Source organism: Aedes albopictus, chromosome 3 (assembly GCF_035046485.1).
Source record: "Aedes albopictus strain Foshan chromosome 3, AalbF5, whole genome shotgun sequence".
NCBI lineage: Eukaryota > Metazoa > Arthropoda > Insecta > Diptera > Culicidae > Aedes > Aedes albopictus.
The window spans coordinates 348112971-348139532 of record NC_085138.1 but is presented as its reverse complement, the minus strand read 5'-3'; the positions used below and the strand labels follow the sequence as shown (position 1 = coordinate 348139532).

General features: G+C 41.3%; 1 protein-coding gene across 2 annotated transcripts in view; it reads right to left on the bottom strand.

The window, feature by feature from the left end:
• Nucleotides 1-7814: 7814 nt before the first annotated feature.
• LOC109401984 (D-beta-hydroxybutyrate dehydrogenase, mitochondrial-like) overlaps nucleotides 7815-26562 on the bottom strand; it is a gene marked incomplete at its 3' end in the record, with an annotated part of 357759 nt that continues 339011 nt past the window's right edge. For both annotated transcript variants that reach the window (XM_062855206.1, XM_062855207.1), the window contains 2 exon segments: nucleotides 7815-8173; nucleotides 10744-10897. In XM_062855206.1, coding sequence (XP_062711190.1) covers nucleotides 7815-8173; nucleotides 10744-10897 — 513 coding nt within the window.

Genomic DNA, 26562 nt, shown 5'->3' with positions numbered 1-26562 from the left:
AGGTTTCTCTTTGGTTCCATCTCGAGTTCTGTATGTTAGCGTACTATCCACAAGTTGGGCTGGCCGAATACCGAGCGGTGGATCCCATCGCCAACACTTCATCCAAGTCGTGTTCATTGGCATAGCTAGGATTTTTTTCTGGAGGGGGCCCAGGGGGGACCTGGCTTGAGATGACTTTTAACCGGCATGGTCTCCCGATATGTGAATATGCAAATCGGCATCGCAGTTTTTGATTAATTAAAATTATTGTTTTAGATTTGTTGCTATAGTTCCGTAAACAATATGAGTAGGAGCAATTCCTCCAGGAATTTTGTAGTGATTTAATCATGGATTCCTCCAGAGATTCCTTCAAGAATTTATCTAAGGATTCCACCAGATATATCTTCGGGGATTTGTCCTGGGATATCTTTAGAGGTTCCTCCAGGGATTGTTTCGCGGTTTTCTTCAGGAATTTCCCTAGAGATTATTTAAGGTATTACTTCAGAGATTTCTCCAGGGATTTCTCCATATAATCCTTCCAGAACTCCGCTTGAGATTGCTCCAATAATTCCATTTGAGAAATTCTAAATATTTCTGCAGGATTTTTTCCAGAAATTCTTTCAGAAAATTTTACTAGAGATTATTCAAAAATTAATCCAGGAATTAAATCAACATTTTGTACATTATATCCTTTAGGAGTCCATCCAATTAGTCCTTCAATATTTTTTTTATCCAGGCATTCCTGCAGAAATTCTTCCAAGAATTAGAAACCAGTGATTCTTCCTATCCTGAGATACCCTAAGGCTTGCTTTTCTGGATTCCTCATGGAGTTTCTTCAGAAATTCGTCCAAGAATTCCTCCAGGGATTCACCAGGAAATTCTTTCTGTGATTATTTTGAAGAACTACTTCCGGAACAACTTATTTTCAAAATGCTTCCAAGAACACTTCTTGAGATCCTTCAGTAATTCCTCCTGCAATACTTTCAGAAACTTCTCGAGGAATTAATCCAAGACTTCCTCCAGGAGCTCCAGGAGTCCCTTAAGAATTACTCTTGGGGTAGATTCCGAGATTCCTCCTGGAGTTTCATTAGAAACTGATACAGGGATTCCTCCAAGAGTTCTTCTACGTATTCTTTCTAGGATTATATCAGGATTTCTTCAAGAATTTCTGCGATTTCTTCAGTACTTATTCCTAGGATTTATTCATAAACTCCGCCTGGAATTTCTTAAGAAATTGATCCTTGGATTTCATCAAATATTCGTCCTGGGATTCCTTCAGAAATTCCTCAAAGGAATTCCACCAGAAGTTATTTCAGGAATTCCTGACTCCAGTGATTTTTTAAGAAAACCTTCCAGGAATTCCTCCAGGGGTTTCTCTAGGGATTCCTCATGAAATTTATGCAGGAATTCTTCCAGGAATTCCTCTGGAGATTTCTCAATGAATTTCTCTAGAGATTTCTTCAGGCATTCTTACAGGCGTGTTTCCAGGAATTTCTCCCGGGGTTCCTCCAGGCATTCCTTCAGGAATTCCTCTGGGAAATCCTCTAGGGATTGCTCTAGGAATTCTTCAAGGGATTCTTGTAGGAATTCCTCCTGGAGTTCCTCCACTGGAGTTCCTCCAGGAATTTCTATTTAAATTTCTCCAGAAATGCCTCCAGGAATTGATACCTGGAGTTCCTCCAGGAATTTCTATTGAAATTTCTCCAGAAATTCCTCCAGAAATTGATCCTGAAATTCCTTCGGAAATTACTGCGGCAATTTCTCCAGGAAATCCTCCAAGGATTCATTCAGAAATTCCACCAGGATTTTTTCTAGGAATTATTCAAGGTATTCCTCCAGGATTTTATCCAGGCATTTCTCCAAGAACTCCTTTAGTAATTCCACCAAGAATATCGCAAGGAACTACCCCAGGAATTTCTCCAGAAATTGATCCGGGAATTCCTTTGAAAATTCATACAGCAATTCCTCCAGAAATTTCTCCAAGAAGTCATCGCGAGATTCCTTCAGAAATTCATTCAGGAATTTCCTCTAGAATTTCATCAGGAATTTAACCAGAAATTCCTGCGAGAAATCTTCCAGTGTTTCCTCCAGGAATTTATCCAGCAATTTCTCCTCCAGGGATTCCTCCAGAAATTTCTGCAGGTATTATTTCACGGATTTCTCCAGAAATTCCACAAGGAATTCCTTCAAAAATTTTCCTGGAATTCTTCCAGGGGTTTTTCCAAGAATTCCCACAGGGATTCTTCCAAGAGTTTCTCTAAAAAAATCCATAACGATTCCTTCAGGATTTCTCAAGAGCCCAAATAACCAAAAGTTCCGCTTCCCATGACAAAATGCACTTGCAAGTTTCGCAAAGTTGAGATAAAGCTCCGAACGGAACTTTCTAGCTGCTTAACCCCACGTCTCCACTAGACAGAAATGTCTTGCCATTTTGCTGCCAGAAAGAGAAAACGTAACAGTTAGAGCAACCTCTTACAAGCTGCTTAGCTTATAAAGTACCCTCTTATCTGAACTTTTGGTTACTTGGAAGGTTTTTTTTTCAGAAATTTCTCCAGGGATCCCTCTCAGAATTTCTCTAGGGAATCATCCAAAAATTCATCTAGAGTTTTTTTCAGGATTTCTTGCAGGGTTTGCTCCAGGATTTCATCCTGGCATTTTAGCAGGGATGTTTTTACAATGTATCATTATGTACTTTGAAAAGAGGTAAGGGTTTTATGCCTCTTTGAGAACGATTTTAACATGTAAATTTAGAAATCACTCAAAAGGGTTTTTACCTCTTACAAAAATGAAAGTTAAAAATAAATAAATAAATAAATAACTTCTGCAGGGTATCCTCCATGATTTTCTCCTGAAATCCCTCCAGGGATTCTTCCAGGGTTTATTCCAGGTATTCCTGCAGGAATTCCTTCACGAATTCATCCAGGGATTTCTCTATGAATTCATCTAGGGATTGTTCCGGGAATTCTTCCAGAGGTCCCTCCCAGATTTTCTCTAGAGATTCTACCAGTATTTTTTCATGCCTTCAGGAAATCCTCCAATTATTCCTTCAGAATTCAGGGGTTGCTCCAGGAATTCGTCCAGAAATTCTTCCTATGAATCCTCCAGAAATTTCTCAAGGAATTCCTCCCGGGATTCCTCTACCGATATCTTCATAAATTGCTCAATTGAGGAATTAAGGCATTCTTTCCATAATTGCTCTAATGATTCCTCCAACAATTCATCCATGGATTCCTCCAAATATGTTCTGAAATTCCTCCAGGGATTCCTACATAATTTACTCCAGACATACCCGCAGGAATTTCTCTAGGGATTTCTCCAGGAATTCAGGATTTTTTCTAGAGATACCTTAAGGAATTCCTCTAGGGATTGCACCAGCACCAGGCACTCCTCTAGGAATACATCCAGACTTTTTTCAGTGTTTATTCAGGAATTTCTCCATGGTTTCTTCTCAAAAGTTCTTCAGTGATTCTTTAAGAAAATCCTACCGGAGTTCCTCCAGGGATTTCTTTAGAGATATATCCAAGGATTCCTCATGAAATTTATGCAGACATTTCTACATGAATTCCTCTGAAGATTTCTCAAGGAATTTCTCTAGAGATTCCTCCACGAAATCTTACAGGCATGTCTCCAGGGAATTCTTTCAGGAATACCTCCAGGGGTTTTTATAGAATTTCCTCCAGGGATTCATCTAGGCATTCCTCCAGGATTTCATTCAGGGACTCCTTCAGGAATACCTTTAAGAATTTCGCCATGAATTCTTCTGCCGAAACTTATCCAGGAATTATTAAAGGTTTTCCTCCAGGCATTCCTGTCGGATCCCATCCAAGCATTTCTCCAGGGACTCCTCCAGGAATTCCACCAAGAATATATTCTGGAATTATCCCAGGTATTTTTTCAGGAATTCCTTCAAGAATTTCCCCAGAAATTGATCCAGGAATTTTTCTAGACATCCCTTCAGGAATTCCTCCTGGTATTATTTTAGGAATTCCTCCTGGAGCTCCTCCAGAGATTTCTATAGGGAATCCACCAGAAATTTATTCAGGCTTTTCTACAAGATTCCTCTCCGAATTTATCCAGGAATTATTTAAGGTTTTCCTCCAGGCATTCTTCCAGGATTTCATTCGGGCATTTCACCGGAGATTCCTCCAGGAATTCCTCCAAAAATACCTTCAGGAATTACCACATGTATATCTTCACGAATTCCTCCAGGAATTTCTCCCAAAAATTCCATTGGAAATTCCTACAGCAATTTCCCAGGAGGTCCACCAGGTATTCCTGAAAAAATCCTTTCAGGAATTTCTTCAGCAATTTTTCCAGGGATACCTCTGGGAACTCTTCCAGGGTTTCCTTCAGGAGTTTCAGGGAATTCCTCTTGGGATTTCTCCGAGAATTCTTCTAAGGATTCTTAAGGGATTTGAAATTTGTCTAGGAATTCCTTCCGGGATTCCTCAAAGGATTTTTTCAGAAATTTCCAAGGATTCCTCCAGGATTTCATCCTGAGATTCTCCCAGGTATACTTTCTAAAATTCCCCCAGGAATTCCTACAGGGTTTACCCCAGGCTTACCTGCAGGAATTCCTCTAAGGATTTCTCTAGGAATTCCTTCAATTATCTCCTAGGAATCTTTAACGATTTCATCCCCAGATTTATTCAGGAACCCATCCATGAATTCCTTCAAGAATACCCCTGAAGCTCCTGCAAAGAAGATTCGTTAGAAATTCTTTCTGTTGGTTCTACAGGAATACATCCTGTCAGGGATGGGAACACTCAGTTTCAAAGAGTTACACTCACTTGCTATTTCCTCAGCTCAGAAGCGTGCAATCAAGAAACGATGTATGGACGACTTTTGCATTGTTGTTTTGTCTAAAACTTTGCCGAATAGAGGAGGGGTCGCACACGCATACCTAAGCCATGACAGAACTGTAAAAGCAACTCTCCACGAGGTGAGTGTAATTTACATTCACCTCGTGGAGAGTTGCCTTCGCCGCTCCCTCACGACTTTGGTATGTGTGTTCGACCCCTACTCTATTCGGCAAAGTTTTAGACAAAACCACAATGCAAAAGTCGTCCATACATCTTTTTTTGATTGCACGCTTCTGAGCTGAGGAAATAGCAAGTGAGTGTAACTCTTTGCAAGTGAGTGTTCCCATCCTTGCATCCTGTTATTCTTTTATAGTCACTGTGACTTACTTCAAACATACAAGTACTTACATGCTAGAAGCGCTTTGAGTCATTTCTTCAAGAAATTCTTCAGTTATTCGCCCAATGAAGACTTTTTCGAAATTCTCCCAGGGTTTCCTGTTGAAATATCTCTAGAAAATGCGCATCGAGTTTCTCTGGGAAGTTTTTCTTGAATTCCTCCAGACATTTCTTTTTGAATACATTTCATCTATTCGTCCAGAAATTTCTTCTGGTGAATTCCGAGATTTTTCCAAGAATTTCATCATTTAAAAGTTCTCCGGAAATACCTCCAAGAAATTCCTCAAGATTCAGGCTATTCCAAGATTGCTCATAAGCATAGATAAATTAGATGATTAATTACTGAAAACAAATTCCAGTAAGTCCTAAAAAGAGTTCGTTATTTCTAAAAGAGTTCTCTGATTTGTTACGATAGTTTTGTAGATATTAAAAAAGAAAAAAAAACAAAAGAAACAATTTACGAGTAAAGAAAAATTCCTTATTTTCCAGAAAACTGCCACTGCTTCCAGCACCACGATTATGTGTGTAGAAAAAAGCTGGCTACGCTCTGGTCTTCTTTTTTTTTTTGGCAAAACGCCAAAACTAGGACAACGCCTGAATCTCAGCTTAATCAGAACTTTTAAAGATATTATAACTTCCTCAATGACCATTTGAATTTGTGCATTGTTTGATGGACGCGCAAATACTCGATGCCCAATAAAGTCAAGGAAATTCATTGTGGCCAACTATAAATCGCCATTAGCATGGTTTCAATGGATACACTCGCGTTTACGCTTCAGCTATATGGTCCCTTCCTTAATATGTGACTCTAAGGGTTCAAAATCTTGCAGTAATTCTGTTAGAAAATTCAGAGGTTCTTTGGGATACTCATCAAAGAATTCCCATTAAAACTATCATTTCTCAGCGATTTAAAAAAGAGGTTGTAGAGTAATGCGGGGCAAAAGTTCGCAGTGGGTCCTTTTCTGAACACAAGTTAAAAACCAACATAAATCTGTATGGGTTCGACACATACTCAGGTCAGTTACTCGTCAATATAAATTAGAACGATTTCGTTATGGTTTGGCAGAGATATGCGAAAAAAATGTTTCTATGGGATTTGATAGAATTTTTGGACCTTTTGGAATAAGAATTTGTAGTAACAGGAAGAAGAAGAATCTCATAACCTCTTGATGTTGGAGAATCGTTATTCTATAGTAGTTCGTGAGGTGCACCCGAACAAACAATAAAATGCTAGTGCTTCTTGCAGAAAGGGACTTTGTTAAAACCTCAACAGTGGGGAAAAAGTTCGCACTCGATTTCTGAGTCCAGTACATCAATACAATTACAAAATCTTTGAAGCAATGTTGATTTCGTATAGAAACTACTATATATGTATGATATGTGTAGTATGCACCCTGAAATCGTTGCGACAGAGGGTTTGAACTTAGTTTTGTAAGAAGATTGATTGTAAGGCAAACCACCAACAAACAGACGTAACACTTTTCAAAACGGTTTGGTACATGCATTTAACGATCAATTCAAATTTTATTTGATTTGCGCGGTCCATCTACCAGAGGTGATAGTGTTCAATCGCTTTGACGTTTGCCAGTGTATACGTTGCTGAATGATGCAAACGAAAATTACAGGCGATTTGTGTAGTAGTGTGCGTGTTTGCAAACGTCAAATCGAAATCCATCATGGCCGACAGTGTCTCGCGCGGTTATATTTACCAAGAGGTGGCAGTGTGCTCATGAAAAAGACACCAGGCAAAAGTTTTTGATGAATTTCCTTTAAGAGTCACGTCTGTTTGTATGTGGGCAAACATTATGTGTGTTCACCAATTTAAATCAAGAAATGAAAAAATGGCTAAACAACATTTAAAAACAAATAAATAAAAAGAAAATCGCGATAAGTACTGTTCCTTTGAATTCCACTAAGAATTTGCATCTTTTGACAGATACGTATTTCGACCTCAACTGTAAGGTCGTCTTCAGTGTCTTGTACTTGACTCGACTGGACATCTTTGGAAAAAGTCGAAAAAGTTTAGTGTTACAGGCCCCTTGTCCTGCCCTTATTTAGCCTCAAGTGAGACTAAAGAAGATCAGCCGATTGTCTCGGAGAAACACAAGGTCCACTGCAGCATTGCTCCGTTTAGCGCAGTAAGGGTAACATACTGTGGAGGACGCCCTGGTACTCCACAGGCTCCGTTTGCGGTTAGGTTTTTATTAGACCCCCCTAGCCATTCATTCCTAGGCACGGCAAGCATAAAGCCGCCTCACACCATGAATTAGGGGTCACCTGTTGGTGGACTCTTACCACCAGAACAGGCGGTCCGTTTTTCCAGATAGTTTTCTAATGTTTACCTTTAAGGCGAAACTGGAAGCTTTTCCTCAATTTTTGGTTTTTGACTTTTCTATAACGAAGCAATATTTTCAAAATCGGTTTTCGTACACATGTAGAGTATGGATCAAGGTATCTTCTGATTTTTTTTTGTAGTGGAAAATATTTTTCGTTATTTTATAAAAAAAATCAAAAACCAAAAAGTGAGGAAATGGATCCAGTTTCGCCTTAAGTATCAATTGGAATACACACAACACTTAGGAAACTTACAAGACTCAGTGAATTTATGGGATTGATCGTCAAAGACACTTCACTCACCGTATTGGTGTACTTTTCCAGCGAGCGGATGGCCGTCTCGAAGTAGTCCTCTCCGTACTCCGATTTCTGCTCGTCGCTCAGCTGTTCCCACATGGCTTTGGCTTGGTCCATCATCTTGGTATCGTCGAGCCAGGCATCACCGGACGAAAACTCGCTGGCACAAACGATCGACACATTGACGGCACGGGTCTTCAGTTCGTGGCGCAAACAGGACGCCAGGCCTTCGATGGCCGCTTGGGTGGCACACTGGATTCCGCGAACCGGCGATGGGATATGAGCGATGGCCGACGAGAGGAACACCACACGGCCCTTGGCCCGGCGAATCAACGGCAGCATGATCTGCGACAGACGGGAGGCTCCTGTTGGGATGGAAGATGAAAGTTTGATTATTCATACGAATGTTCTTCGAAGGAAGTCAGGGGAAAAGGAATCAAAGTAATATAATTTCAAACAGTATACTACAAGTAAAAAAAAAAGAAAATCGTTTTAAGCACTGTTCTTTTGAATTCCACTAAGAATTTACATCCTTTGACAGATACGTATTTCAACCTCAACTGTAAGGTCGTCTTCAGTGTCTTGTACTTGACTCGACTCAAGTACAAGACACTGAAGATGACCTTACAGTTGAGGTCGAAATACGTATCTATCAAAGGATGCAAATTCTTAGCGGAATTCAAAGGAACAGTACTTAACACGATTTTCTTTTTACTTACAGATACATATTCCCCTAACAAGCCCAGGTTAATCATCATCAGTTTACAAGTTACGAGCAACCCGTTTCCACTGACCACAATTAAACCGTTACCACCGATCATGCCGATATTCGTCAATAAGCCACTTTCGCTATCCAAGCCTGAGACGCAATCATCATGAGTCAACATAAACATTCATTCGCCGGAGCACCATTGCAGCCGAATCGCACCAAACATAAACACCCTCCCGCACGCACATCATACGACGTAGAATCATCGTCATAGCTGTGGCGCAACATATTTTTCAAGTTCAAGTTCAGTTAGGTTAGATCAGGAATAATCATGATCGATCGGGAAGTGTTAGTTTATAAAAACTGATTTGCACAATACAGAAGAAAGAGTCTTCAGCTGAATCTGAAGTGGCGCAGTCGTAGTTTTTTAAAAACGCCGAAACTACAGTTAAGTCTCTCTAAGCTCTGTTATTAATTTGACACTAACCGCAATTTTTAATAGTCCATAAGGACTTTGGCTTTGCTTCCCATTGAAATTGGCGTAATGCGAATTGTAATTCAATGTATTTTGGAAGATAACGAACATTCATTGGGTCATGTTTGTGTTCTGAAAACCCCTCTTTCCTTTGTTCCAATGCAATTGAGCATGAGCATGAGCATAGATGACCGTACTATTCGTAGTTGCTACTCCGTGATTGACCAGAACAATCGAAGTTGCACAAGGAACCAACAGACGGAGCTTGGGAGTAGCTTACCGTCCACAATGTGCATCTTCGAGAATTCCAAACTTTATTAGGTCAATAACGGCGCCGGCCACGTCCTTACGGTCATCGAGGAAGGAAAGGAATGTTATTATGACGTGCGTTGCTTACTAAAGACCGAGATCACCTCTGCGTCTCCACGTCTGTCATGGGAAGGACTTTTTGTTAGTGGGGAGGGGAAAGGGCGCATGATATGAGTTCACTTTGGTAAGTGGAGTGATTCATGCAACCCTATTAATATCAAACCACTTATTTTCATTTGGACTAAAACAAAACACATGCCGACATCGAAAATGACGAACCATTCAGATTGTTTTCGAAGTGCGAAAATTAACGAAAGAGAAAATAAAGTGATTTGAACCAACGTGGCTTTGGAACTTGGGCCGACACTTGACGTGACGAACATTTCAATGTCTGTTGACTAAAATCGCAAAAAATGTTGATGTTGCATTTATCGTATCATAAATCGCCCCGTACGAAGATGAGCAGTCAAATAGACGACGACGACGACGACGACCGAATGAAAACGCGGCCTGTACACTTTTCAAAGCCAGCGCGCGATGCTTTGCTGCTGCCGAACTAGAACTACCGCACACTACTGACTGCTTGGCGTCCCGTCGTCGGAGCCCCGCAGAGAAAAGAGAAAAAACCGCAAAAATCTAGCAAAGCCAGCGCGCGATGCTTTGCTGCTGCCGAACTAGAACTACCGCACACTACTGACTGCTTGGCGTCCCGTCGTCGGAACTCGCAGAGAAAAGAGAAAAACTCGCAAAAATCTAGCAAAGCCAGCGCGCGATGCTTTGCTGCTGCCGAACTAGAACTACCGCACACTACTGACTGCTTGGCATCCCGTCGTCGGAGCTCACAGAGAAAAGAGAAAAACTCGCAAAAATCTAGCAAAGCCAGCGCGCGATGCTTTGCTGCTGCCAAACTAGAACTACCGCACACTACTGACTGCTTGGCATCCCGTCGTCGGAGCCCCGCAGAGAAAAGAGAAAAAACCGCAAAAATCTAGCAAAGCCAGCGCGCGATGCTTTGCTGCTGCCGAACTAGAACTACCGCACACTACTGACTGCTTGGCATCCCGTCGTCGGAACTCGCAGAGAAAAGAGAAAAAGTCGCAAAAATCTAGCAAAGCCAGCGCGCGATGCTTTGCTGCTGCCGAACTAGAACTACCGCACACTACTGACTGCTTGGCATCCCGTCGTCGGAGCCCCGCAGAGAAAAGAGAAAAAACCGCAAAAATCTAGCAAAGCCAGCGCGCGATGCTTTGCTGCTGCCGAACTAGAACTACCGCACACTACTCTCTTTCCTTTGTTCCAATGCAATTGGCTCAAAAGTAATACCAAAAGCACATACATGTTCAACTATTAACAATTACGTGTCGAAACGTCAAAACGTATTCAAATTGTCTATTTATGGAAAATGGCGTCCATTTTAAGGCACTAAAAATAGCATATCTCACCCAGCACATTGATATCGAAGGACTTCCTCATGACCGGGAACGGGATCCACTCCAGCTCGCCAAGGGCACACCACATGTCGCAGTGAACCAACGCCCACAGTCCGTCGGCTCCCTCCGGCAAGTTCTCCGCAATGTACAAAGACGCTTCCAACATCTGAAAAGAAAAAGGAAAGAAATGGCAGAAAATTGGTGTCAAATATACTTTATGCTTATCGGAATCGGATGGTGGCGATGAGATAGATGTTGGTCCCTTTCGTCCGCCCGTCTCCGTCTTATAGATACCAAGTGGCAGAAGAAAGAACTGTCCAAGACCGAGTTCGCCCTTATCCCATAGAGATGTCCCACATCGAAGAATGGGATCGAACTGGGGGTATGCGATATATTCTTAAATGATTTCAACCTACGCGCGGGAATTGAAAATATCTTCGTACAAGTTTTTATCGCATCAGACAACAATTATTCTAGGAATCAACGCAGCAAAGAATTTTTTTTAATGAATATTCGCATTTCATGACAGTAACATGTTCTCATGATGTTTAATCAGGTGAACAAGTTCCGTTTGAACTATGATTCGTAATCGTCAAAAAAAAATCTATGAAGCATGGGGTGAATTCTCTAAAATACTCAAGAAGTACTCAGGAAAAAAATCCACTCGGGATGTTTCTCAAATTTCTTTTAGAGGTTTCCACGAGAAATTTCAGAAGAAAATAAAAAAACCCAGATTAATCCACCTAGTGGTGATAGTGCCTTTCTCGTCGAATAAGTAATCAGTATTTTTCCGTCGACGTTAGCCAAAGTGTTCCTGAATCCTGAGGATACTCTAGAACATAACAAATCCCTTTCTCTTTCTTTTGTCACAGTGCTCGTTGACTTGCCAATGGAGAGATGATAAATAATAAATGTATTTGATGAAAAAATACCCAATCAATTAAGCAAAATCTAGTTAAGCGATTTGTTGAGAAATTTTATGGAGGACTCTTTTTCACCTTAAAATTTAAGAATTTCTTGATTCATTTCTTTGTGCCCTTCCTCAAAATGTTGAATTCCGACTAAAATTTTCCAAGAGGGGGAGGGGTTAACATAGGAGAATATCGAAATTTGTGTCAGCCGTATTCAGAAAAGCAAGAGTTTCATCAAAGCCATAATCAAATTTGGAAACTTATTATACTCTCAGTTGACTGCTTGACCGCCTTCACTAGCACTGGATGCCGATCATTATCAAGACAATTCGATAATTTATTTCTGCATACTTCAGTCTATATTTTATTATCGTTGAATATAAGATTCTTATAAAATTTGTCGAAAAAAAGGCAAACACGAGAATGAAACCCATTCCATTTAACCAACCAGTTGCATCAAAATTGGGCGCAGCAATTTTAAACGCAAAAGGGGATTGATGCGATAAAATTTAAATTTTCACTTTCGTAATTTCAGTGAAGCAATCAAGATTGCCGATAATCTTAGGTGTGGTCAGAGACTATTTTCTTGCTGACCGTTTATCTCCGGGACACCTGGAGCCAGTTCCGGAACACAACCGGTGTTACGCAAAGATGCAAAGTGACATTATTGTGCAGTAGTTCAGTAAAGACATTTAGTAGCTAGCGAGAAGGTACCTTCAGTAAATGAGCAAATCGTGCTCCCTAGTTTTATCAACGAATTCGTAAGTTAATTATTGTATATTTGAATTTATAATTTAATAAATATGAGTTTGCAGCTATGTAGCTGATCATGACAAATACCTGTCTAATTTCTGCTGAAAGAGTCGGTGGTATCGAGCACCTCCCGCAACAACCGGTTCAGATATCTTATTATCTGGATTTATTGGCAATTATCGTTGACAAATAACGGAAGCAGCTTGTTTGGCGTGACGCTTTTCGACCTGCTATTCTTCGGTCTGCATCAGATGCCTTCAGCTGGATTCACCACTTCGACTCCGTCAGTATAAGCGGTTCAGATATGATCTGAAACTATTTTCCTGCTAAAAGCCCAGTTTCATGTTCGAAAGGAATCGCTCAAGAAATTTCTTGACCGATTCCTGGCAGAAACTTTCTATTATGACTACCATTGGAACTGTCATTTCTTCTCAACTGCGTACTGCAATCGAAGAAAAACGATTTCTTGAGTGATTCAGGCAAGGAATTTCCCATGCATTAAGATAGGGTGAGAAATTCCTTCCGAACTGCAAACAGTACTTCACCGTTCATCTGGTTATCGAAAAAGCCGCTATTTGATGTGTCATATGCATGAGTTTGGTTTAGTTCTTTAATTGATCACTTCCGGCGGGACACCTGGAACCGGTTCTGGAGCACTAACGTTTCAGATATTATCCGAAACTATTTTCCTGCTTACCGTTCATCTGGTTATCGAAAAAGCCGCTATTTGATGTGTCACAGGCATGGGTTTGGTTCACTTTCTTAATGTGCCACTTCCGGCGGGACTCCTAGAACCGGTTCTGGAACACAATCGGTTCAGATATGGTCTGAAACTATTTTCCTGCTAAACTGCTGTTGGGAATCGACTGTAATCTTGACTCTATAGATTAACGGCTACGCAGTCTTAGGGTTCAAAAAACGAGTTTTATTATTCACCCGACGTTTCGACACGGGGATAGTGTCTTCCTCAGGGGGAAAACGTTAATATTTATTTTCCCCCTGAGGAAGACACTATCCCCGTGTCGAAACGTCGGGTGAATAATAAAACTCGTTTTTTTGAACCCTAAGACTGCGTAGCCGTTAATCTATAGAGATTCCTGCTAAACATTCACCTGATTATCTAAAAACTCGCTATTTGATGTGCCGCATGCCTGGGTTTGGCTCAGTTTCCTAATTGGCCACTTCCGGTGGAACACTTGGGCCCGATTCCGGAACACAACCGGTTCAGATATAGTCTGGAACTATTTTCCAACTTACCGTTCATCTGGTTATCGAAAAAGCAGCTCTTAGATGTGCCACATGCCTGGGTTTGGATCACTTTTTTAATTGGCCACTTCCAGCGGGACACGCGGAACCGGTTCTGGAACACTACCGGTTCAGATATGGTCTGAAACAATTTTGCTGCCTACCGTTTATCTGTTTATCGAAAAAGCCGCTATTTGATGTGTCGCATGTATGTGTTTAGTTTACTTTTATATTTGGCCACTTCCGGAGGCGCACCAGGAACCGGTTCCGGAACATTACCGGTTCAAATATAGTCTGAAACTATTTTGCTGCTTACTGTTCATCAGGTTATCGAAAATGCCGCGGTTTGATGGGTCGCATGCATGGGTATGTAACACTTTCATATCTGGCCCCTTCCTGGGGTACCGGTCCGGAACACCTAAATGGCCATAACTCCGGAACGGCTGGACCGATCCGAACCATTTTCAATAGGAAACAATGGGACCAGATTCCGCGTCGAATGAACCGTCGGTCATTAAAATCGGTGGAGGTTTACTGCCAAAAAGTGATGTGAGTTTTTTTTTTGTACACATACACACACACACACATACACACACACACACGCACATACGCACACACATACATACACACACATTTATACACACACACAGACATCACCTCAATTCGTCGAGCTGAGTCGATTGGTATATAAGACTTGACCCCTCCGGAGACTCTATCAAATTTTCATTTTTGGAGTGAACATATAGCCTTTCGGTACACCTTGGTGTACGAGAAAGACAAAAATCCGAAAGAAATTTAAAAAACTTCCGGAAGATCCCGCGAAGAATTTTGAAAAAAAAATCGTATTTGAATCCTCAAGTAAAACTACCATGAAAATACTAGAAAAGCCTGAGTCAGATGTCTTATGAGAGACAGACAAAAAGTCTTAAGAAAAACTTTGTAAGAAATACCAAAGATTCGGGATAATACACGAGGGTAACCTCTAGAGAAATTCCATAAGAAACTTTAGAAAAAATTCTGAAAAAGAATCTCGGATCACTCCGGAAAAATTCCGAGAAAATCTGAGAAAGAACCCCAGGGAAGAGCTCCTAATCAATCACGGAGTAGCAACTACGAAAAAAAATCTAGGGTTTTCTCCGGTTATTCCTTTGGTAAGTTTTGCTACAATCACAATGAGTTTCTTAGAAATCTTTGTTAATTTTTTTTTCAGAAATTCCTTTGGAACTACTTCGAAAATTTGTTTGTTGACTTATTTGGTAATGCCTTTGGTAATTTATTGCAGTAATATTTCTGAAATATCTATAAAAGTTCAATCAGCATTAAATTTATTCCGCAACTTAGGCCGTTGCGTATGCAGCTACTTTTGAGGTTTTATATTCGCTTCAAAAATATGAAAAGTGTGCTTATGTAGTTGACGCTGTTTAAAAATTTACCATATTTTGCACATTTAATCTGCCAAACGTTTTCCATCAATAAAAGTGCATTTACTGAACGAAAACTACATAGGACCTACTCTTCATATGTAGTTTAGTAGGTCCTGTATAAAAATATTACATTAGAAGAATTTAAGAACGTTGAAAGCACTTGACACTTTTATTGATCAAAAAATGATAATTTCCTAATGACATTCTAAACATATACAGATTTTTTATATTTTTTGTAGTGAATATAAAACCTCAAATAAAGCAGCATATGACAGCCCAAGGTATAAGCTGTATCACAGAAAAAAATGAAAAAGTTTCATCGAGTACATATTGAGATATAATGTTTTAAAAATGTGTTCAAAAATAAATTTACTAAAAGTTCTATAACTTTCAGAAAACTTATTCGATCTCGCTCAAAGTTTTACCAATGGAACTTTGATATGTGGTGCATGATTGATCAAAATTTCAGCATATTTGATTGATGTATAAAAAAGTTATGATCAATTGAATGAAAAATGACTTTGACCAAAAAAATGCTGTACGGACAATTGTTTGATACACTGTAATTATTTTCTTCTAGAAATTCCATCGTATACATATATTGATCTTTTTAAAAATATATTCAAAGTTTCTTCGGAAATTCTTGTAGGAATTCATTCGGAAATTTCATAGAGAATTTGTTTGCGAATTGCTTTGTGCCGGAAACTTTGTTTTTTTTTCGAAGCCAAACCCTTTGTTTAATAATTACTTTAGAAACATCTTTCGCAGTTCTTCTGAAAACGACTGCGGCAGTTCCTGTGGGAATTGATTCGCCAATTACGTTTTTTTTCAAATTTATTTGGGAGATTCCTTCATATCAAGGATTGTATAGCTCGCACCACTTACCAATGTGAATCCAGATCTATGAAACTATCTATCTCTTCCCACTAACAACCATTCTTCCTGTGACAAACGTGGGGATGCGGAGGTACACACGGTCTCTATTTAGTAGCAACGGATGTCACACTAACATTCCTCCCCTTCCTCGATGACCGTAAGGACGTGGCCGGCGCCGGTACTGACAATATAAAGTTTTGAATCTTCAAAATGGATGGAAAGCAAGACCCCTTCCTTTTGGTTCCCTGTGCAATATTGGCTGTTCTGGTCAGTAACGGAGTAGCAACTACGAATTGTATGGTAATCTCATGCTCATGCTGATAGTTCTTCAAGGAATCCTTCAGGATTTTCTTCAGGATTATCTTCAAGAATTCCTGCAGGGATTTCTCCAAGGATTCCTCCAGGTATTCCCCCAGAGATTCCTCCAGGAATTCCTCCAGGGATTACGCCAGGGATTCCTACAGGAGTCTCTCCTGGAATTCCTTCTGGAATTCCTACAGGAATCTCTCCTGGAATCCTTCAGTAGTCCTCCAGGAACTCCTCCAGGGATGCCCCCAGAGATTCCTCCAGGAATTCCTCCAGGTAATTCTGCAGGAAGTTCTGCTGAAATTCCTCCTGGAATTCCAACAGGAATTCCTCCATGGATTCCTCCAGAAATTCATCTATTGATTCCACCAGGAATTCCAACTGGGATTCATCCAGAAATTCCTTCAGGGATTACTCCTGGAATTCCTCCAGGAACTCCTCCAGGAATTCCTCCAGGGAATTCTCCAGCGATTCCTCCTGGAATTCCACCACCAATTCCTTCTGAAATTTCTTCACGGATTTCTCCTGGATTTTCTTAAGAATTCCCTCCTAGAATTCCTGCAGGGATTCCCCTAGAGATTCCTCCAGAAACTTCTCCAGGGATTCCTATAGGAGTTCCTCCTGGAATTCCTCCTGGAATCCTCCAGTGAGTCCTCCAGGAATTCCTTCAGAGGTTCCTCCAAGTATTCTCCAGGGTTTCCTCCATGGATTCCTACAGGGATTTCTCCAGGGATTTTTTTATGGGTTTCTCCAGGAATTTCTCTAGGGATTCCTTCATAAATTCTTTCAGCAATTTTTCCAGGGACTTCTCCAGGAACTCCTCCAGGGATTTCTCCTGGAATTCCACCATCAATTCATTCTGAAATTTCTCCACGAATTTCTTCTGAATTTTCTTCAAGATTCCCTCCATGAATTCCTGCAGGGATTTTTACAAGGAATCCTCCAGGGATTCCCGCAGAGATTCCTCCAGGAATTTCTCCAGGGATTCCTACAGTAGTTTCTCCTGGATTTTTTCCAGGAATTCCTACACGAATTCGTCCTGGAATCCTTTAGGAGTCCTCCAGGAACTCCTCCAGGGATTCTTCCTGGAATTCCACCACCAATTCATTCTGAAATTTCCCCACGAATTTCTTCTAGATTTTCTTCAAGATTCCCTCCATTAATTCCTGCAGGGATTTCTCCAAGGATTTTTCCAGGGATTCTCCCAGAGATTCCTCCAGCAACTTCTCCAAGGATTCCTACAGGAGTTCCTCCTGGAATTCCTACAGGAATTCCTCTTGGAATCCTACAGTGAGTCCTCCAGGAATTCCTCCAGCGGTTCCTTCAAGCATTCTCCAGGGATTCCTCCAAGTATTCTTACAGGAATTCCTCCAGGGATTTCTCCAGGGACTCCTCCAGAAATTCCGATTCCTTCAAGAACTTCTCCTGGGATTCCTCCAGGAATTTCTCCTGGGATTCCTCCAGGGATTTCTCCAAGATTTTTCGGAATGATTCTTCCAAGGATTCTTACGGGAATCCCTCCAGGAATTCCTCAAGGGATTCCTCCAGAAGTTCTTCAAGGGATTCCTTCTGGGATTCATCCAGGAATTCTCCCGAGGGTTCCTTCAGAAATCCCAGGAATAACCGAGCTTTTCCTGGTGTTTCTTCCAAGAATTCCGCCAGGGATTCCTCCACGGATTTTTCTATAGGTTTCTCCAGTAATTACTTCAACTCCCCATCAAATTTTATAGTTATTCCCCTTGAAAATTCTTCTCAGAGCTCCACCAACGGATCCTTCAGGAATACTTCAAGAATTTTGTTACAAAACTACACCATGAACACCATATAGAATCCCCCAAGGGATTCAACAGGATGTCTCCAAACTAGCAAAGTTCCTTCTTAGTTTCATTCCGGAATATCAGTATTAGAGAGCATTTTTAATCATTATTATCCAGATTTTGTAGATCAGGGCTAGTTCATCTCGGGATCCATGCCATTTCTACAGGAGTTCCTTCAGGGAATCTTGTAGGAGTTCCTTCAATAATTTCCTTACGATTATAATCAGGCATATCTCCTGGATATACTTGAGGGATCCTCCATGGAGTTTCTACAAGAATTCATTCTGGTATTTCTTCTGAAATTTCTCCAGCAATTCTTTAGGGGGTATCTCCTGTAGATCCTTCCCCCTACTTGGAAAGATTAACTTTGAGAGAATCCACTGAAAATCCTTCCAGGATTCCACCTGGAATTCCTACCGGAATTCTTTCGGGAGTTACCCATGGAATTCCTACAGGAATTTCTCTTGTAATTTCTTCGGGGATTCCTCCTGGACTTCCTTCAAAGGTTCCCCTGGACTTCCTTCGAGGGTTCCTCCTGGAATTCTTTCGAGAATTCCTTCTGGAATATCTTCGGAGATTCATCCTAGAATTCTATCAGGACATTCGCCTGGATTTCTTTCAGAATGATTCCTTTTAGAATTCCTTCGGAGATTCCACTTGTAATAGCTTCGGGAGGTTCCGGGTCATTTGGCCGACCGTCATTTGGTCAAAAGGGTCATTTGGCCGAATGCCGTTTGGCCGAAAAAATGATTGATGAATTTAAGTGACCATGCTATTGTTCTCCGCATCAATATGACTCGAAAGAACAGCCTATCATTCAAAGAAGGAAAATTATTTGATAAAGTTTCAACAGTTTCAACGCCAATTAATTCCAGAATGTCAAAACAAGCAAGAATAGCCTATGATTAAAAGAAGGAAATATTTGTGATGATCATAATGGTAGTTAGACTGTCAAAAACTACCTCTAAATTCATTTGACCATAATTTGGCCAAACGGCATTCGGCCAAACGACCCATTCGGCCAAATGGCATTCGGCCAAATGGCGTTCGGCTAAACGGTATTTGGCCGAACGGCGTTCGGACAAATGACCGGACACCGCTGCGGGGATTTTTCCTGGGCTTTCTTCCTTTCGAAGTTTTCTCCTATAATTCATTTTGGAATTTCTCCTGGAGTTTTTATCGAAGATTCCACCTGGACTTTCTTCAAGGATTCCTCTTGAAATTCTTTCGGAGATTTCTCCTGATATACTGTCGTGGATTTCTTCTGAAATTCCTTCAGGGTTTCCTCCTGGAATTTCTTCGAGGACTTCTTTCAGAATTCCTACGGAAAATCCTCCTTGGTTTCCTCCAGAGATTACTCATGGAAGTCCTCCAGGAGTCCTCCTGGAACTTCTTCGGCGATTCCTCCTAGAGTTCCTTCGAAGATGTCTCCTGAACTTTCTATGGGGTTTCCTCTTGGAATTCTGCTTGGAACTCCTTTGGAGATTCCTCCCAGAATTTCTTCAGGGGTTCCCCCTGGTATTCCTGCAGGGATTTCTCCTGTAATTTCTTCGGGGATTTCTCTTGAAATTACTTCAGGAAATCCTCCTGGAATTCCGTCGGGTATTCGTTCTGGACTTTCTTCAGGGATATATTCGGAGATTCCACCTTGTACTCTTTCGGAGATTTCTTTTGGAATTCCTTCCTCCCAGAGTTCCTTTGGAGATTTCTCCTGGAATTATTTCGGGGATTACTCCTGGAGTTCTTCCGGAAATTCAGTGAACTTCCTTCAAAGATTTCTCCTGAAATTTCTTCGGGGATTCCTTCTGATATTCCGTCGGGGATTCCTACTGAATTTTCTACGAGTACTCCTTCTGCGATTACTTGGGAGATTCCTCCTGGATTTCCTTCGGAGTTTCCTCTTGGAATTCTTGTTGTGATTCCTCTTCGAATTTCTTCGGAGATTCCTCCAGAAATTTCTCATGGAATTCCTCCGGGGATTCTACCTACAATTCCTTCTGGGTTTCCTACTGGATTTTCTTGGGGGATTTTTTTCTGGATTCCATTCGGGGATTCTTCTTGGAATTCCTTCGGTGATTCCTCCTAGAATTCTCTCACGAACTCTTGGAACTCTTTCAGAGATACACTCTGGATATTTTTCGTTGATCCCTTCTAGAAATCCCTTGTAGAAATTCTTCCTCGAATTCCCTAGGAAATTCCCACTGGATTTTTTTGTGGATTATTGCTGGAATTCCTTTGGGGATCACGCATGTTTTTTTTTTTCAGAATGTGTTCTTGAAATTCCTGCGGGGAAAAAATTCTTTAGAAGATTTTTTCTCAATTTCATCCAGGGGCTCCTCATGGAATTTCTTCGAGGATTCCTCTAGGTTTTTTTTCGATGGTTTCTCCTAGAAATCTTTTGAGGCTTCCTTCATGAATTACTTTTCTTTCTGGGATTTCTTTGGGGATTCCTCCTGGGCTTCCTTCATAGATTCCTGCTGTAATTCTCCTGGAATTCCTTCGGGTATCCTCTTAGAATTCCTTCGTGAATTTGTCTTGGAATTCCTTCGTGGATTCTTGTTGGACTTCCTCCAAAGTTTCCTCCTGAAATTTCTTCGGGTAGTCCTCCTGATATTCCGTCAGGGATTCCTCCTAAAATTTACACGGGATCTCTTCCTGGAATAACTTTAAAGTTTCCTCTTGGAATTTCTGTAGTGATTCCTCTTTTATTTTTTCCAGAGATTCCTCCTGGAATTCCTTAAATTCTCCATGGAATTCCTTCGGGGTTTCCTTCTTCAATTTATTCGATGGTTTCTCGAAGAATTCCTTCGGAAATCCCTTCCGGAATTCGTGGATTCTTCCTGTAGTTCCTACGAGAATTCCTTCTTGAATTTCATCGGGGATTCCTTCTGACTTCCTATGGGGGTTCCTCTTAGAATTCCTCCGGGGTTTCCTCTTAAAAAAATCTTTGAGGATTTCGCTCGGAATTCTTCCGGTGGCTCCTCCTGGGATTTCTGCCGAAATTTCTCCTGTAATTTCTTGGGAGATTCCTCCTAGACTTCTTTCGGTGATTCCTTCTAGAATTCCTACGGGGAATCCTCTTAGAATTCCTTCGGGGATTCTTACTGGAATTCCTTCGGGGATTCTTGCTGGACTTCCTTCAAAGTTTCCTCCTGAAATTTCTTCGGGTATTGCTCCTGATATTCCGTCGGGGATTCCTCCTAAAATTTACACGGGAACTCTTCCTGGAATATCTTTGAAGATTCCTCTTGGAATTTCTGTGGTGATTTCTCTTTTATTTTTTCCGGAGGTTCCTCCTGGAATTCCTTGGAATTCTATGGAATTCCTCCAGGATTCCTCCTGAAATTGCTTCGGGGTTTCCTTCTTCAATTTATTGGATGATTTCTCCAAGAAATCCTTCGGAAATTCCTTCTAGAATTCGTGGGTTCTTCCTATAGTTCCTACGAGAATTCCTTCTTGAATTTCATTGGGAATTCCTTCTGACTTCCTATGGGAATTCCTCTCAGAATTCCTTCGGGGTTCCCTCTTCAATAGGTCGGCTCCAGAGGCCCGTTCTCCTCCATTTGCGAAATTTGTGCCATTTGTTTCCTCTTAAAAAATCTTTGAGGATTTCGCTCGGAATTCTTTCGAAGATTTCTCCCGGAAATCTTCCGGTGGCTCCTCCTGGAATTTCTGCCGAAATTTGTCCTGTAATTTCTTGGGAGATTCCTCCTAGACTTCTTTCGGTGATTCCTTCTGGAATTCCTGCGTGGAATCCTCTTAGAATTCCTTCGGGGATTCTTACTGGAATTCTTTCGGGATTCCTCCTAGGATTCCTCAGGGATTTCTCCTGGAATTCCTCCAGAAATTTCTCTAAGGTTCTTGCATTCATTTAGGGAATCCTCCTGGATTTCCTTCTGAAATTCCTCGAAAATTTCAATCATGGATTCGTTTTGAAGTTTCCGCAGGGATCTCTCTGCGACAGATTCTCGAACCACCAGAGATTTTTCTGAAGAAGTTCCTTCAGTGTTTCATATAGCAGATCCTGCAGAGATGAGTCCAGATTTTTCTTTATGGATTTCTCCAGGAGTTTCTTTCAGGGTTCCTCCCGCAATTCATACTGAGATTCCTCCCTGAAATCATTCGAAGATTGCTTAGTGTCAATAGTGCGGTCTTATTATCAAAATTTGATAGCTTCTGAATGATCTAAGAAAATCAAACGAAAACTGTAGCATAATCGATATTGTATTAGCCTTCATTTACAATGGAGTAATGCAACATGAACTACACCAAGGATACGGGTAATGTCACAATAGGTTTAATCACTGATCATAGCGACGGATCTGAACAGGACCGAAAAAAGGTATTCATTCAATCGTAATTCGTAATAGACTGTCATCAATAGTCATGAAATAGCTCAGACTACAAATTCTAACTAGATCGTAATAATAACTTTTATGGTCAAATTTTTATCACGCCGATTCACGCCGCCGCCGCCGGCCAAAAATGGCCCTCATGCCGCCGCCGATCAAAATATAGTCGGCGCACAAGTCTAGGTAGTCAGAAACATGAGATAAACCACGTCAAAGTACTTCATTGTTAATGCACACTGGCGCCATATAGCGGCGGAATTACGTACCAAACATTCCAACATTTGAGGATCATAAACCTGCTGAACAACTTTGCCGAAGGTCTAAGCCGTGCAGAGGATACTGTTTTTGAGATATATTTTAATAAATCATAAGGTTTTCAGGTGTTGCCAAATTTTTTGGGGTATTGCAATACTAGACGATGCGATTCCATACTTATGGCGGGTAGTGTATAGCCACACTGTGGTGTACTAGAAAGGCAAAAATCTAAGAAGTGATTTTAGGAAACGGTATTGTTTCTTAAATTCGAGAGTGCGCAAACATGGAAAATCACATAAGAGACAACAAAAAAGAAGCAAGACAGGAATTAAGACAGACCTGTACAAACTAGTAATCTACAAAATATGCAATAAGATTTCAACTCATCACCTGTTATCGACTTCAAACAAACATGGGCTTTGTTTTGAATCTCCGAAAATATGTTATCTTAATTTTGCTTTGTATCACCTCGCATAAAAAGTATACCACATACTCCTAGAACGAATCCTCCCACATCGAACTCAAACTGCAGCAGTAGCAGCAATAGTCAACAAAAGAAACGCCAACCTGCTCCGGTTTCCAGCTAGCTAGCTATGTAAGTTCTTCCCCATAGAGAGCATCTGCCCCTCTATGGCCCTGATTCCCACCGCCAAGGGCTATGATTTGTTGCATATTTTATGAGCTTTCCTTCACCACTCAGCAAGAGCACGCCAGCAGCGAGCTCCTACAAGTAACTGGACCCATCGGATGCCACCGCTGCTGGTCCTCATCGATGTCGTCGACGTCGTCGCCATAGTCAGTGGGGAATAACAACAAAGCTGTGTGCATGGAAAAGAGCAATCCGAGACCCGAGGAACTGCAGCAGCTCAGCTCGTTGGATGCAACTTCTCTTCTAGTCGTGTGGGATTAGGGTTTGTGATGGAATGACAAAAATTTCTTACACCCTCCCCGGCTTTCCTCACGCTCCACACACACACAGTTACATGTACTGATTTAGGAGACCCGTCACGTGAGATGAAGGTGTCCTTCTGCGGCAGTGGTGCCGAATTTACAATTTTACAAAAGATTGATTGTTCTAGTTTGTGATGTGGCTTCAATTGAAGTTCAGACAAGTTCAATAATCCTCCTTGTATTGATCAGAACTTGCAAACCAGGATGATTCCAGATCAGAAAAACAGGCATCCCTGTTCAGGAAGCAAAATCGCAAAAAACGACCGTTACTAGATGATATGAAGGTGGTCGCAAAATACTAGTTGAAATGAGATCAAGGTGCCAGATTACCGACAACGACGACGAAGGTGATGAGGATGACGAAGATAACTCGGCGCAAATGGTGACCAGATGGTGCTGGCGGGCGGGAGGGTCGGCAGTCTTGGGTTGCGTCTACTGTCTACTATGTGGCCGGGGATATGCGGAAAGCAGCGCAGGTACCACCAGCTAATTCGGTGACAAAGCAGAAGCATTCTTTCATGTCTGGGGCGATACTAATCCTTGTTGGGATCACCTGGCTGGAAGCGTGGGCAGTTGGAGCTGGGTTGGGTTGGGATATTGGATATCAGATGAAATGTTTGTCATCCTATTATATTGGGGGGTAGATAAATCTTCCTTTCGGATTCACGTTGGTTGATGGGCATCCTGCTGCCTCAGATTTCAGTATGTGGTGATCGCATTACTGGTTATCCCATAAGTGGATCACAGAGATGTTTGATTGAACAAAATGCTATAATTTAAGAAATTAAATATGTAGATGAAAGTGTCGGTATTAAGAGCTCTCTTGTTGAGCTCTAAAAGCTGTTTGGTTTTATAAGCATTTGGTGTTATAAGTCGCTTTGACTGATTGCAATTTTTGACATCCTTCTGATTGGATATCATCTTCTGCTCAATCCATATTTTCAGTTACATTTTTATTGTACAGTTTGATGTAGGGAAGTGGAACCATCTCGGCAGGGGTCCTATTTTGGGCACTTTTCTGTTATAACTCAGCCAATTGTGAACCAATTGACACAATTTTTGAAACGCGATGAGATACGTATAGTATCTAGCCGTGTACAAAACTTCAAGTCATTTGGTTTGGAATTGACTGAGTTACAGCGAAGAATGCCCAAAATACCGGCCGCTGCCCAAGTGTTCGCTACTCTACCGCAGAATGGTGCAGGGCCAGCAAATTGTGTATTGAAATTGAATTTTGGCAAGCTAGTCTGCCATTTCATTCCCTTCAATGCAACAGTGACCTGGAACCCAGTATAAGCTTACTGAGTTCCCTTGGTACAACCTGCACAGTGAAAGAATGCATTCCTAGACAAGCTTTGACGTGCATTTTCAAGCGCAATTTTGATTCGATACTAGGCAATTTTAGATTTAACCCCACCCTTTTCATTAGGCAAAGCCAATTGAATAGGCACTCGCAGAGCCATTCCGGTCCACAAGAAGGATCCCATTAGCAATGTCAGTTTAGCGGCATGTAATTTGTTCATAGCAAGCGCTTATGAGACATAAGGGAACTGAGGGCATAACGCCTCCCGATGGCAAAACGCCTTCAAGCTTTTTCATCATATTGTAGATGGTTACGTAAACTACAAGCAAACAAGATCTAAAATTGAGCAGGTTCAGCCCGAGAATGGCTAAACAATTCGGAAGAAAAGCGTGGAAAACGACGATTTTCTTCATTTGGTAAGATTCTCTAATTTGCAGCGTACATAAATTAAGACATTGCGCGTTGGTCATATGAAATCATTCCATTAAGCTGCCATGCGCCTCCAACTCCCTCATTTGCTGCAGTGAAGATTCCGATGGAGCCACATGGTATTTCATAACAAGTCAAAGGGAGAAATGCCAGTGGGTTTTATGTCTCACCAAAAAAGGCGTTTTGCCTCCTACACAGAGTTTCCCATTGCTCATCTATATATATAAAAATGGATTTCCGTCAGTCTGTCTGTCTGACCGCTATGCATTCGGAAACTACTGAACCGATCGGTGTGAAATTTTGTGTGTGGGTATTTTGGGGGCCGGGGAAGGTTCTTAGCTTGGTGTGAGACCTCTCCGGTCTCTGGAACGGGGTGCTCCCATACAGATGACTTCGCCGGGGACGTCCCTATGGAGCTGCATGTCAAAAAACACAGTAGGCAGGCAGTACGACGTTTGCCGGGACAGCTAGTGTGTACATAAATGTGACAGCGAGCCTCCCACCAAATTGTCTCCCAGCTCTTCAAAATCGCAGTGTGCTGCGCTGCTAGGAGGCTCACGAAAATTTGGTGGGTGCGAGCTAGGCGCATAGCTCCAGGGGAGCTCGTCTCATGCGCTGCGTGAGCTGTTGGTATCTAAGGTGAAAAACAACTTCTTGGTAACGAAGAACCTCAACAACTTTTTTCCGTACACAACTCAAGTGTCTGGTTGGTCTATTAGATACGAGTAGGGACTCTCAATGCAATGGTTAAGGTTTCAATTCTCGTTCGTTTAGAAAGTTTTTGTCGTGAAATTTTCTAATTTAATCAGCGCATTAGACGAAGCTCATGAGACACATCTTGAGAAAAATGAGGAGCACAACTTTCAGTCTCAAAATGTACAGATCTCCTGGGAGCTCGCTTGCCATGTGGCTCCCGTACATGGGACTACAGCAGCTCAAACTATGGGTCGCGACCCACTGGTGGGTCGCGGGCTGATTTTTGGTGGGTCGCGAAGGCTTGGGCGACATTGTTATAAATGTCTTAATTATCTTATACCAGCTAGCCATTTTGTATTGTACAGATACTCCCATGGATAATCAACAGAATTATTTTTAGAAGTTCTCTCTAATTCTATTTAATTTTTTGCAATAACTTTTAGTAAGTTATTTACACACCAAGTTCAGCAGTTAAAATATAAAATACCAAATTTCTACAAGGATCCTTACTTT